General features: G+C 39.6%; 1 protein-coding gene across 1 annotated transcript; it reads left to right on the top strand.

The window, feature by feature from the left end:
- The first annotated feature begins 3,040 nt into the window (after positions 1–3,040).
- nfil3-2 (nuclear factor, interleukin 3 regulated, member 2) lies at positions 3,041–11,844 on the top strand. Its single transcript, XM_060892296.1, has 2 exons — positions 3,041–3,334; positions 7,819–11,844. The coding sequence occupies exon 2, from the start codon at positions 8,478–8,480 to the stop codon at positions 10,041–10,043; it is 1,566 nt and encodes a 521-aa protein (XP_060748279.1). The 5' UTR covers positions 3,041–3,334; positions 7,819–8,477; the 3' UTR covers positions 10,044–11,844.
- Positions 11,845–12,134: the final 290 nt, after the last annotated feature.

The raw sequence follows: 12,134 nt of genomic DNA, 5'->3' as shown, positions 1-12,134 counted from the left end.
TATAGTTTTCTTCTTTGCAACTTCTTCTAACTTGTTCATGTATAAATCTGATCTGATTCATAACATAATCTTTACGATTACTTGCTGCACAGTAGGTGGATATACAGTTAGGAACCATGATGGCATATATGTCACTGGATTACATATTAAAATAAGCAAACGATATCCGAAACTATTGAACTGCAGTGAAAAAGTGCTCATGGAATTAGATTACTAGTACAATTGAAATATAATAATATAATCAATCTCTCTCTCTCTCTCTCTCTCTCTCTCTCTCTCTCTCTCTCTCTCTCTCTCTCTCTCTCTCTCTCTCTCTCTATGTCTGTCTCTGTCTTTTAAAACATTTAACTAAACTTTTCCTGGTGACTTTATGATCTATTTTTTATAGCACAAGTTCTCTAGCCCACTAGCTGGCTTTTAACTAGTAGTAGAAACATGTCTATAACTGACTGAGCTCCTTACCCGAGTTTGGCATTCACACCTCCCTTACAGGACCCAACAAAACCCAGGCATTCCTACATTTACACAATATTTTACTGGAAGCCACTGCAGCTGAGTAATTGCAATTATTCTTGGGAATTTTTGATGTAGGACCTAGATAGTTTGGAAATGAGTCACAACTTGTCACAGTTTGTTGCCCCAAGAAATACCAGTAAGAAAACATCTTATTCGTCTTACTGTAGCTTTACAATTGCTGTATAAAATGCTGTACAATATAAAATATTCACAGCTAATTTCATACTCTTGACAAATATACACCATGCAGCGATACTTCTCTGATTAAAACAAAAAGGAAAGGCCTAAACATAACTCCATTATGTCTCAGTACAGTACATTATGAAACTGCTATTTCATAATCAGGATTAATTTAAATATATTCTTCATCCACAAGAGGGCAGCAATTACGTAATTCATTCATTATTCCTGCGTCTTTAACAGTTGATATAATGCACTGCTTATATGTTATCTTATAACCCATGTTATCTCATTCTAATAATAATTAGTTTCTGTATATAATCCTTAAAAATAATCAATCAGTAAAATTCACCATTTTGTTCTAATACCATTTTCTTCTTTGCACATTTTGTTTATTGAATTTATTCATTAATTTCAATGAGAAATTGCGCGTTGCTTCTTTAATGTGTTCTTTAAATGAAAAAGCATTCCTCACATTCTTATCAGTAGATCAGCATATAATTAGACAGCTTTACAAGAACACGTGAGACACTAGACAAGCTTATGATTCTATCAAAATACGTGAAAACCCCAGGGGGCCAATCTAAAACACGCAGACACGTGCACAATGTTGTCGAGCATTTTTTTTTTGTTAACTTCTTACATTTGGGGGTTACCCCAGCTTCATGTAAAATTAGGTCATTCTGCAGGGCCTAGAATTGGGTGACAGTTGAGCTTAGGTAAAAGAGCTTGTTTTGCCTCCCATCATCCATAGACACACACACACACTCAGACACACACACACTCACACACACACACACATACATACACACTCACACACATACACATACACACACATACACACACACATAATTACACACACATACACACACATACATACACACACACTCACACACACACATACATACATACACATACATACACACACTCACACACACACATACATACATACACACACACACACACATACATACATACACGCACATACATATACATATACACACACACGCGCGCGCGCTATCCTGAGCCTCTTCTCTCCTCCGACCCCCTTCACCCTTTATGCAGCATGAGACGATGGCTGTTACTAGGCAGGCTTGGTGACAGTTACCATGGAAACCGCCTACCCACGAAGCTGGGTGGGGTAGGGTGGGGTACAGGGGGAGTGGGCGGGACCAATGAGAAGGAAGGGGGAGAAAGAGAATTGGCAAGTTCAAGGCCATCGCAATGCCGTCATGAATGCCACCACTGACAGACAAAAGAACTGAAAACCCAGGAGTTGAGGATTAAAAAATTAAAAATGTAGTGTTGGGCTTTTTTTTTTTTTTTTACATCTATATAACAATGTAGCGCTGAGCTGTGATATATATATATATATATATATATATATATATATATATATATATATATATATATATATATATATATATAGAAGATGCTATAATTATCAGACCCATGCAGATTAAAATAAATCCATCATCTTCGTATTGAGGTGTCACCAGACCTCATCTGCGACGCTTCTTATCTTTTATTTTCCTCCCAGACATTTGTGACTCACACCAGTGGATTTCTCTGCAGATGCAGATTTAATTGTTCCGTGTCTTGCTTACAAAAATAATGGAGGTCTTGTTGGTGCTTGTTATATAATTATCTATTAAAACCCCATGGTGATTAAACTAGCTTCACCAGACAGACTCCAGACTGTTAAATACATCTGTTCACACGTTGCATTCACACACATAACGTTGTTCATTTGCAAATAGCACTCACCTATGAAAAAAAATATGGTTTCACAAACTAAACCACCTATTTTACCTTGCACGTAGGGGGTAACAGTACAGTGAGTCAAGCTCATGTGTGTACAGAAACTAAGCACAGAGCAGAGGTTGTTATTTGTGGCCATCCATTTCTTCTCCACATTATTATAGCCATCTCTTGACTTGCAAAGCATGTGCACTGATCCCAGCTTTAATCTGTGTGCATAAGTAGACAATCCTTTTACAATTTGGAGTAACAACAGTAAGAAAAACACTTGCATATGCGTTCACTATTTCCAGAACATGAGAAAAGTTGGAATGGGTGTAGTGTCAGAGGGATTATAGCTCCCCTCCTGCAAGCCTCTCATACCAAGCAGTTTCTTTTTATATCGTCTCTGTGAGGGTTTGTTTCTAAAAATGTCTTCTGTTCTCTAGGTTTCAGGATCTCTCTGCGTCTCCCTCTGGTAACCTTATTATACGCATGGATCACGTCTGGCTACGTGCCTAGTCCCTCCCTGCTTTCTCTGCGGCTGCAACATGGTTCGAGGATGGACTGAGAGAGAAAGAGAGAGAGAGAGAGAGAGAGAGAGAGAGAGAGAGAGAGAGAGAGAGAATGTTATGCAACTAGTTATGCAACTGTGACCTACTAACATATATTTCCAGCACAGCGAGGGAGGGAGGACATGAGTGCGCCTCAACAACACAACACGAGGAACCAAAATACGCGTACCACTGAACGCGTGCCCGCATACGAGCAGAGCGCTGAACGAGAATCGTGACACTTTGCATGTCTTAGCAGTTTTTGCCTATCCGACCCCGGCTATACATTGCACAGCGTCTGTGTTGTCGCGATTCGTTTTGGATACGTGTGTAAATCATCAGAGGTAAGCTTTTGGTGCTGTTGGAATTTTTTTTTTCTTTTATCATTTAGCTCTAATTTTGGATCCATTGTGTACATGCATGGCGCTCGGAGGGTCAGCTGGAAGTCAGTACCAGTTGTTGTACCAGTCAGCGGCGGCAACACAATAAACACGCGGGTCGGAATATTCGTATTGTGACGTAATATGTCTAACGTTATTGTTTAAAATGTCCCGTCTTCCATGTTCTTGCATCGAGGAGCACGTGCGCGCACGTAACAGAGTGGAATACTACAGGCTTTTGTTTCATGCTGTGTCCTTAAAACGTGCGGTCAGTAAGCCAGCTATCCAGCTCATGGTCTGGGTGCATTTCTCTCAATGTCAAGGCGAGGCTTATAGACAAGTCTCCATATTCCAGTGCGGGATTGCTGCTAACAACACGAGCCTAGAAACGAACGGACGAGACACTTAGACCACGCATTCAGTGCATATGTCTGTTGCTTGGGCTGTACTTAGGCTTCATGACTGATGTGCTTGGCAATTAGTTAATAGTAAATAGTTACAATTGCATTCTGACATGAAATTGTGGTAGAATTGACTTGGGTCTGATGCACCAGATCCAATGTGAAGCAGTTTCTGATTCCGGTTTAAGAACCGTAGGGATGATGACATGCTTCTGGCCGTCACCTGTAACCTGCAGTCCAGATTAAGGTTAATGCGGGTGTTAGTATCAGCCCGTTAACCCTTTCCTACCAGCCCGAGGGGAAAAATTAGCCTACACCCCTGTGCGTCCTTGTTTATGGCACAGGACTGTTGACTTTGGCTGAAGGAGAAGTGACCGCCCGGAACTTTTGAACTAAACAGACAGGAACCAGACTTCAAAGCCATAACTAACTGAACTGCCAGTGTTTACTAACCGCAGTTTTTTTCCGCCAGATCTTTTTATACTCTATACAGTAACTATAACACACCACTGGACATACCTGCATGCGTTAAATGCGTTGTGTGACGTTGTGCGGTTAGCTGAACAGCTTACAGAGTGTGTGCTTTGTGTCCAAACCTAGCCTAATAACCTACTTTCGCCAAGTTCAAGTGTTGTCTCAAGGATATCCGATTCCTGGTGTTTGGAATAAAACGGAAACATCATTGCAACATGTAGCTGATCAGTTTGCTTTAGGCAGCACGAAGGGCGCTGCGTTTCACAGATGTGCGTAAAAACCACATACTGTAAGAACCATCTGGTGGTTTATTATTTTGTGCTACTTGGATGCTTAGTAGGATATTCCAGAGTCTGTGGTTGCGAACGTGGCTCTGATAAATGGACACAAAAAACGGTGAATGTTGCATGTGACCGTGACAGACGGTCAACCCCATTTTTCATCACTATACCACACTGTACTCATGCTGTTCCTGCAATTCGTTTACTCTACACACTACACTTGATGCATTTGCAGTATCAGGACTAAACATATGGGGAAGATTCTCCAGTTTTGAATGAATTAAATGGCCTGAGTCGGACAAAAGATGATGCAATCGGCGGAAACACCCGTGATGCATGGGTTTTGTGTGTGTGTGTGTGTGTGTGTGTGTGTGTGTGTGTGTATGCGCGCGCGCTAATTGTGAATGTAGGTCATGTTTGTCAAAGGGAGGGAACGTGTCCTACAGTACAGCAGAGGAAACCAGAATAAGGACTCCTCCATGTGCCGAAATGCTCATCGTCATAACAAAGGAGACACACACAACGGGAAAAGGGCGCGTCCTTGTATACTATCATTAGTATTATTGTGCATCAATTTGTTGTTATACTTTTATTAATAATTGAAAGTAATAAACTTATTAGCAGTGTGCACTTTACCTAATGTGTAGCCTACAGTGGCCTAGCTTCAGCCTTGGACCAGTGAGTTTGGGAACAGCTTCTGCCCTAACAATCCTTATGACAGCAGATAATTAAATAGGTATACGTTAAAAATTTGTTTGTGAAATTTTACAAATCGGCCTGAGTAAGTGTACCGACCCCAAGCAAATTTGCATGGATTTTGATGAAAGTATATTTGCATAGGAAATTATCTCAGAAAGGCAAAAAAACGGCAATGTATTCACTTTCTGATCGAATCAAACACTAACCACCAAATAAAGACTGCAATTTTTATTTTTTTTTATTTTTTTCACAAATCAGCCGAATTTATTTGAGCTTGATTACCTCCTCTTGTGTGGTCAGTTTTGGGAGTCAGTAAATAAAAAGGCAAAATATAATATTGATTCATTTAAGTTTGCAAAATGTAATGTAAATAACAATGCATGTCTTGGATCTCAATAAATCTCAAATCCTTTTATCTGAAAACAGCAGGGTTTTTTTTGTTTTTTTTTTTTGTTTTTTTTTAGAGAAGATGAGATCAACCCCAGGATTTAAGCCCCCACACCACATGACAATTATAATTTGACCCATGGGGTCAGCAGCTTGTCTGTTGCTATTTCCATTACTTTAAAGAAACCCCAAAGCAACACGTGCGAGGCAGTTTCCATGCCTCGCCCCAACCTTTGACTACAGCAGTGTCTTTTCACTGTGTCTGTTAGACACTGAACATCTACACTAAAAACAAAAGTAAACATAATGTTGTTGTCAGAGGTGATCACCACATCATTAATACAATTTATCTGTTATTTACCCCCCAAATTATCAAGAAGCACAAGATCCTTTGTCTCACTATAAATGATGTGTGATCCTTAATTTAATCTGCATCTAACCTGGTTTAAAAGTGGCATATTGTTAAGTAGTTACTTGCAATAATCATAGTATTGGCGATAAAAAATTGGGTTAGATAGCCACAGTATTTATTTATTTACACTATTTTTTAGAATTTATTTATCGCAATGTTTCTAAACATAATGTATTATCATTCAGTCTGCTTCAGAGATAGTGAGGTGGCCCTTTGTTAGCATTGCCAGTATTCAAGACTTGTCTCTGACTGCAATCATCTATGAACCGTTATTTTTCCCCTCCCTTTTTTCCTCTTTGTCTGCCTCGTTCTTAGTCTCAGTCTCCCTCAATCTTTTGCTCACATCCCTCTATTTTTAGCTAAATATCTAACCCCTCCCTCCCGTTTCCTAGCTCCAGCTCTTGCTGAAGCATTCCTGACCTATATTTGAGCACAGCCTTGTCTCACATGCTGCCCACTTTCTGGGTTAGTGGGCCAGCAAAGAAGAAAGTCTCTGTTTCTTTAACCCTTAGTTATGTGGTTCGAGGGCTCTAGACTCTGAATATTAGATTAGCCAGTGCATTATCCTTGTGAGGCATCTATCTATTTAACCCTATTACCCCTGAACTCTAGTGATCTTTAACATATTTAAAAAAGTTTAACAAAAAATTCCTAAATTCACATTTGACACATTTAATTTGAAAGATTTTAGACTTAAATTCATTTGCTACTGTAAAAATCCTTTCACTTGAATGTATTTCTATCATATTCTGAGAAGACATTAGCCAAAATCGAATGCTGTCATTATGTTATGTACGTCTGGCCAGGTGGGACTTTACCTCCCTAGTGTATTAGTTAAGTTCACAAAACATTCCTTAGTCACATTTTTCCAAATACAGGCGGTGGGGCTTGTCTATGCTTTTCAACTGACCATCAGTGAGATTCTTGCCTGTTCATTGTTAAACAAATACACCTTTCCCTTCATTAGCTGCCATCTGATAGCAATTTAGTGATTTATCCCCAGAAAATAACCAAAGAAAATTTTTCCTGCCTGGCTGTTTTGGAATCTATTCCTTGACCCATACATACGTAGGAAACACATTACTGATCTGTTGACCAGATTATTCCGGCTATGCGTCCAAAAGAGTGAAGCAGTAACATGGTAATGTTTTAAAAAGCATTTACTTCAGCCTTGCTTTGATTTCCCCACACTCAGTGATGTAATAGAGGCTAGTGTTTCAGAATGTAAAAACAAATCATGTGCTCATTGCTAATGCTTGCCAGACATGCAGTTATGGTCACAGCTCTCAATCCTGTAGGGGAATTTTGCTGTTTAATGCTGTAAGCATTTACAGTTGGTGAGTCAAACTAATGGAATTAAGGGATGTCAAGTTGTAGGAATTAAAATGGCGTTAGTAAGACAACATTGTCTATTTTTTATTATTTAAACATTTCTTTTGTTAGCACTACCTCATAATAGGCATAATTTAGGCAGAGAACAGAGGTCATGGGTCACAGACAGAGGAGATCAATAGCAAGGCTAAAAGGTCAGACGGTGGTTGGACTGCAGAACAGACAATTGAGCGTTGCCATAGGTGACCGTCCAACTAAAGCCAGACATGCTAAGCACAGGATTAGGTGAGGATCTCCCAGTAACAAATATATACCCAAATCCTTACATTTTCTAGCTGTACTGGGAGGGATAGAGAGATTTTTTTTACTGAAAAAGAAGCAAAAAAAACATGTTGAAGAATGAGAGCTTGTGTTCTTCTCAGAGGGATTAACAGATATATGTTTTTGTTTTTGTGTCCACAGCCTTCTAGCACATAGCCATCTGGAGGCTCAGATAGAGGTTGCACCCCTCCCCACTGTCTGACAAGCTGAGACAGACTGAGTGACCTACATCCTGCAATACGCCTCGAGCACTGGATTCTGACTGCCAGCTTATTAACATAGCCTTTTTTGAATAGCGAGTGGAAAAAAACCCTGAAATTACACAAAAAAGGACAGGTCACAGTGGCCCTGAGGCGAATAGTTACACATTCTTGAGACTTCAAGAATTTCCTACGTTTTCTGCCCTGTTTACCATATTGGCTATTGGAGTGGCTACTTTGGGAGTGCATTAGATGATCAACACTAGTTAAATGCAGGAAAGTGTCACAGAGGCTCAACTATTTTTGATCTTTTTAGCCAATCTGGGCACTTAACAATTATTATTATTATTATTATTATTATTATTATTATTATAGGAACTTCAGCAAAATCAATGAGTTTGACCCCAACTGCAGCTAAAATACCTCATAAAATATTTGCTGATCCGGCTACTTAGTCCAACATTCAAGACTACTAAAAGGAGGGAGACCTTGCAGCCATTTTGATAACCACCTTTCCCCTCCACCCCATCCCTTATATTCCCATCATTTACCATTTTTGTGGTAGCAAGAAGATTCCAAACTGGATATCTTTAAAAAATAATGGAAAGCTTAAACTCACCTAGCCCAGCAAATTCCAGTGTAGAGAATAAAGAAACTTTCTCAGGCTATAACAACTCTCTTCCTTCACCCAAGAACAACCCTCGTTCTGTCCGCCTTTTAAAAGCCAAGCCAAACATGACCTGCCGGCGCAAGCGTGAGTTTATCTCTGATGAGAAGAAAGATGCCTCCTACTGGGAGAAACGGCGCAAAAACAACGAAGCAGCTAAGCGCTCCCGCGAAAAACGGAGACTCAATGACATGGTTTTGGAGAACAGAGTTATTGCACTGAATGATGAGAATGTACGCCTAAAAACTGAACTTCTGCAGCTGAAACTCAGATTTGGCCTCATCAGTGCAGCCTCCTACATGGAGAAGAGCCAGCAAATTGGAGGGGCAATGAATGGAACTTCTACATGTTCTTCTTCTTCTTCTAGTCATTTCTACCCTAATGGCTATTCCAGTGGCTCCCAAGTGATGAACTCTGATTCTTCAGAGGCCGAGCAGTCTGTCCGGGGTGAGGGACTTTCCCAGTTAGTTAAGTACTCTCCTCGAGGTTCCCTGTCAGATATGTCTGATGGTTCTTCCCGCGACAGTCCAGAGCCGATGAACTATGACATAAAGCAGGAAGGGCCAGGTTTAGATTTGGACATTGCAAACAGCACGACCACACCAATTATGTTTAACATCCGTCGTGAGTTGTCCACTCCACATCACCAACACACCTTTCAATCAGAATATCACAGCCACCATCAACAGCGACAACACCAAGAGACTGTAGTCAATTCTGCGGCACCTCCTGTGCAGACTGCTCAAAGAAGCGTCATTCTGTATCGCTCTAGCAGTGTCTCATATCCTGTCGAAAGTTCAAGACCTCAGGAAATCACTCAACAGAAACTGCCACAGATCCTAATCCAACCTTCAGAGGGATCTACTAAAAGCACTGAAAGCCTATCAGAGGCAACCAGTCAGCATGAAAGTAAGACTTTAGAAACTCTGCCTTATGAATTCTCAGATGGAGAAGCAGCAATGAAACAAGCATACAGGGCCCAACATCAGCAGCATGTGGCTGGTTGTCAGAAGGCTGAGACTATGGCACCAGACCTTTGCAGACAAGGAGGTGAAGAGCTATACCAATATGACAACCAGCCGGATGAGGAGCCTCCAGTATTGAGTTACGAAGGAGGTCCCAGGAAAGAAGGATACTATCAGGGTCACTCAGGAAAGGACACCTGCTTAAGTGAAGGTGATCCCCGCAATTCTGACAAAGATGCATCCACTGATGATGAGTGCCCATCTTCATTCTGTTCTGAAACTGGCAGTTATCACCAGCAATCCCCTTTGGCTGGAGGACCAAATTCCTCCCCACAAAGCCAAAGCAGAGACAGTCAAGCAGAGGTCAAAGGTACAGCACTACCGCACAAACTACGCCTTAAGCACAGATCCCTGAGTAATGCTGGGTCAGCAACTCAAGAATCACCAACTACACCACCAGCACATGTGCATCCATTACCTCAGCATCCTTACCTGGCTTTGCCACAGTCCAATCAGCAACTTCAGGTTGGTTGAGAAAGTGAGAGCCAGGGGTTAAGGGCCAACAAACCCTAGAGTTCTGCAAGCAGGTCACTTCAACAGGGGAAAGACGGATGGATTATGGAAAGAAAATCATGGTGTATGCAATAGAATGAGTATGAGGGAAGACTAAGAATAAAGGACACTATTGGACCCACTGTGGTAGTATGCTAACAGACATATCCTTAATCTCTTCCCACCTGGAATTGGTATGCTTTGGGAGCAGAGACTTAGACATAGAAATGTTGGCTTCAAAAGCAGACATAGCTTCTGGGTAAACTGTATTATACTGTAAAGACTGCTTTGTTTCTGTATCTCATCCCATAATTACAAAAGCACTTGTGCAGCAAATGAGAGGAGTGAACGAACTATTCACATTTTCCCAATCACAATTTGTCATAACATGATGTCAAGGTAACAGCAAACATGGCAATAGCAACCACATGTGAGGCATTCTAACCTACTCACTAACTGTAAATACCTACTGGTTTGTGTCCATTTTCATACCAAATCAGAGGTTGCTGTTTACCACAAAACATATCAAAACATCTGAGCATTCTGGGATTATTCCCTTGACCAAAGAAAGACAATAGCTTTACATTTCATACCTCTGCCATATATCTATTTCATTTTTCCAATTCCTATTCCTAACAACATATTCACAATCCCAGACACCACTTTCTCGTTCAAGCACTTGGTTTGTATATTACTGTGATATAATTATTATATATAAATATATATTTTAAGAATAAAATCCAGTTTTGTTTTGGGGTTTTCTTTTTGGAAAAATTAAAAAAAAAAATACAAGGGCAAAAAGGATTTTGATGACTCACTAATTTGTCAAAAATACTGTATAGTATCATTGTGTTTACTGTTCAGGTGTCATTTAACTACCCTTTTTTACTGTTTAATTGTTATTTGAAAAGTTCTCAGTAAAGCAAATCAAAATGCCCCAAATTGTTTAAACAAAAATCAAAGCTGAGGTATGTGGAATGTCATAAATAAATAAAAAAATAGTTGAATTACAACAATTACATGACTGGAAATAAATCAATTGTAACCAACAAAAATGTTTCAAAAGGTCCAACCTCTTATAAATAAATAGGTAACTGAGTTAGATCAGTTTTAAAAAGCTGCTGTTTGCAGCCATGATTTTATGTTCTGCCCTTCAACCTTTACTTAAGCCATTCAGCTCACAGACGCTCACAGAATCTCTAAGTCTGTTATAGACACAGCCCTAAATATTTCCATGTACATGTCAGAGTCGATAATCGTACAGGAACAATCTAACTTATTTTAATGATATTTTTAATGACAATTTTTTAAATGTGCCTCATTTAGACACACTGTCTTTTGTTTTTCATTTTTAAGTCAAGTCTAAATGTCATGTCTGGCATACAGCACTTATTAATGTATAAATGTAAAGTTTCTTCTACCCTGAATGACACTGTATTCTGTGCTTTTTTTTTAATTATGTGTGATTTTTGAGAAACGTGTTGTCCTGTTTTCATGTATTTAAACTGCCCTCCATCATCTTCACCCCTTCCCCCCCTTTCAAAGCCTTTTCCCTCATTCAATCTATGTGTATTAAATTCAGTGATCTTTGTGTTTTCTGTTCATAATTTCATGAAAAAGAAACAAAGGTTCAACAAGACTTGTGTTATGGAGTGACATTGTTGTCACACTTTCTGTTTTGAAATGGATTCACGATGTTACAACACTAATATCCGTCAAAAAGTCAATGGGTGCATTTGAAAAAGTGAAAGAAAAAGAACACAATAAAAAGATGTTGCTTTTATGAGAGTTGATCCGTTCTTCAGTTTCTTTTTACTATGATTTATAACTTTGCTCTTTTTATGTAGAAAAACAAATAATGTAACACATCTACTGATGCAAACAAGAGTGTTAAAAATATCTTCCAACAACATTCCAGCATTTCAGACCTGTTTCTAATTACACGGAATGTGCCCTTGATTTCAGCAAACAACTAAGCAGTGGTTGAATGTGGCTAAACTACCACAGGGCAGCATTCCTCATCAGAAAAAGCATTATGGCAGATAAAGCTTTAAGCAGATGCTAAAGCCCTGA

This window comes from Tachysurus vachellii, chromosome 18, assembly GCF_030014155.1.
Source record: "Tachysurus vachellii isolate PV-2020 chromosome 18, HZAU_Pvac_v1, whole genome shotgun sequence".
Classification (NCBI taxonomy): domain Eukaryota; kingdom Metazoa; phylum Chordata; class Actinopteri; order Siluriformes; family Bagridae; genus Tachysurus; species Tachysurus vachellii.
Note: the sequence above shows the minus strand (reverse complement) of the source record. Positions and strands in the feature narration are given on the sequence as shown.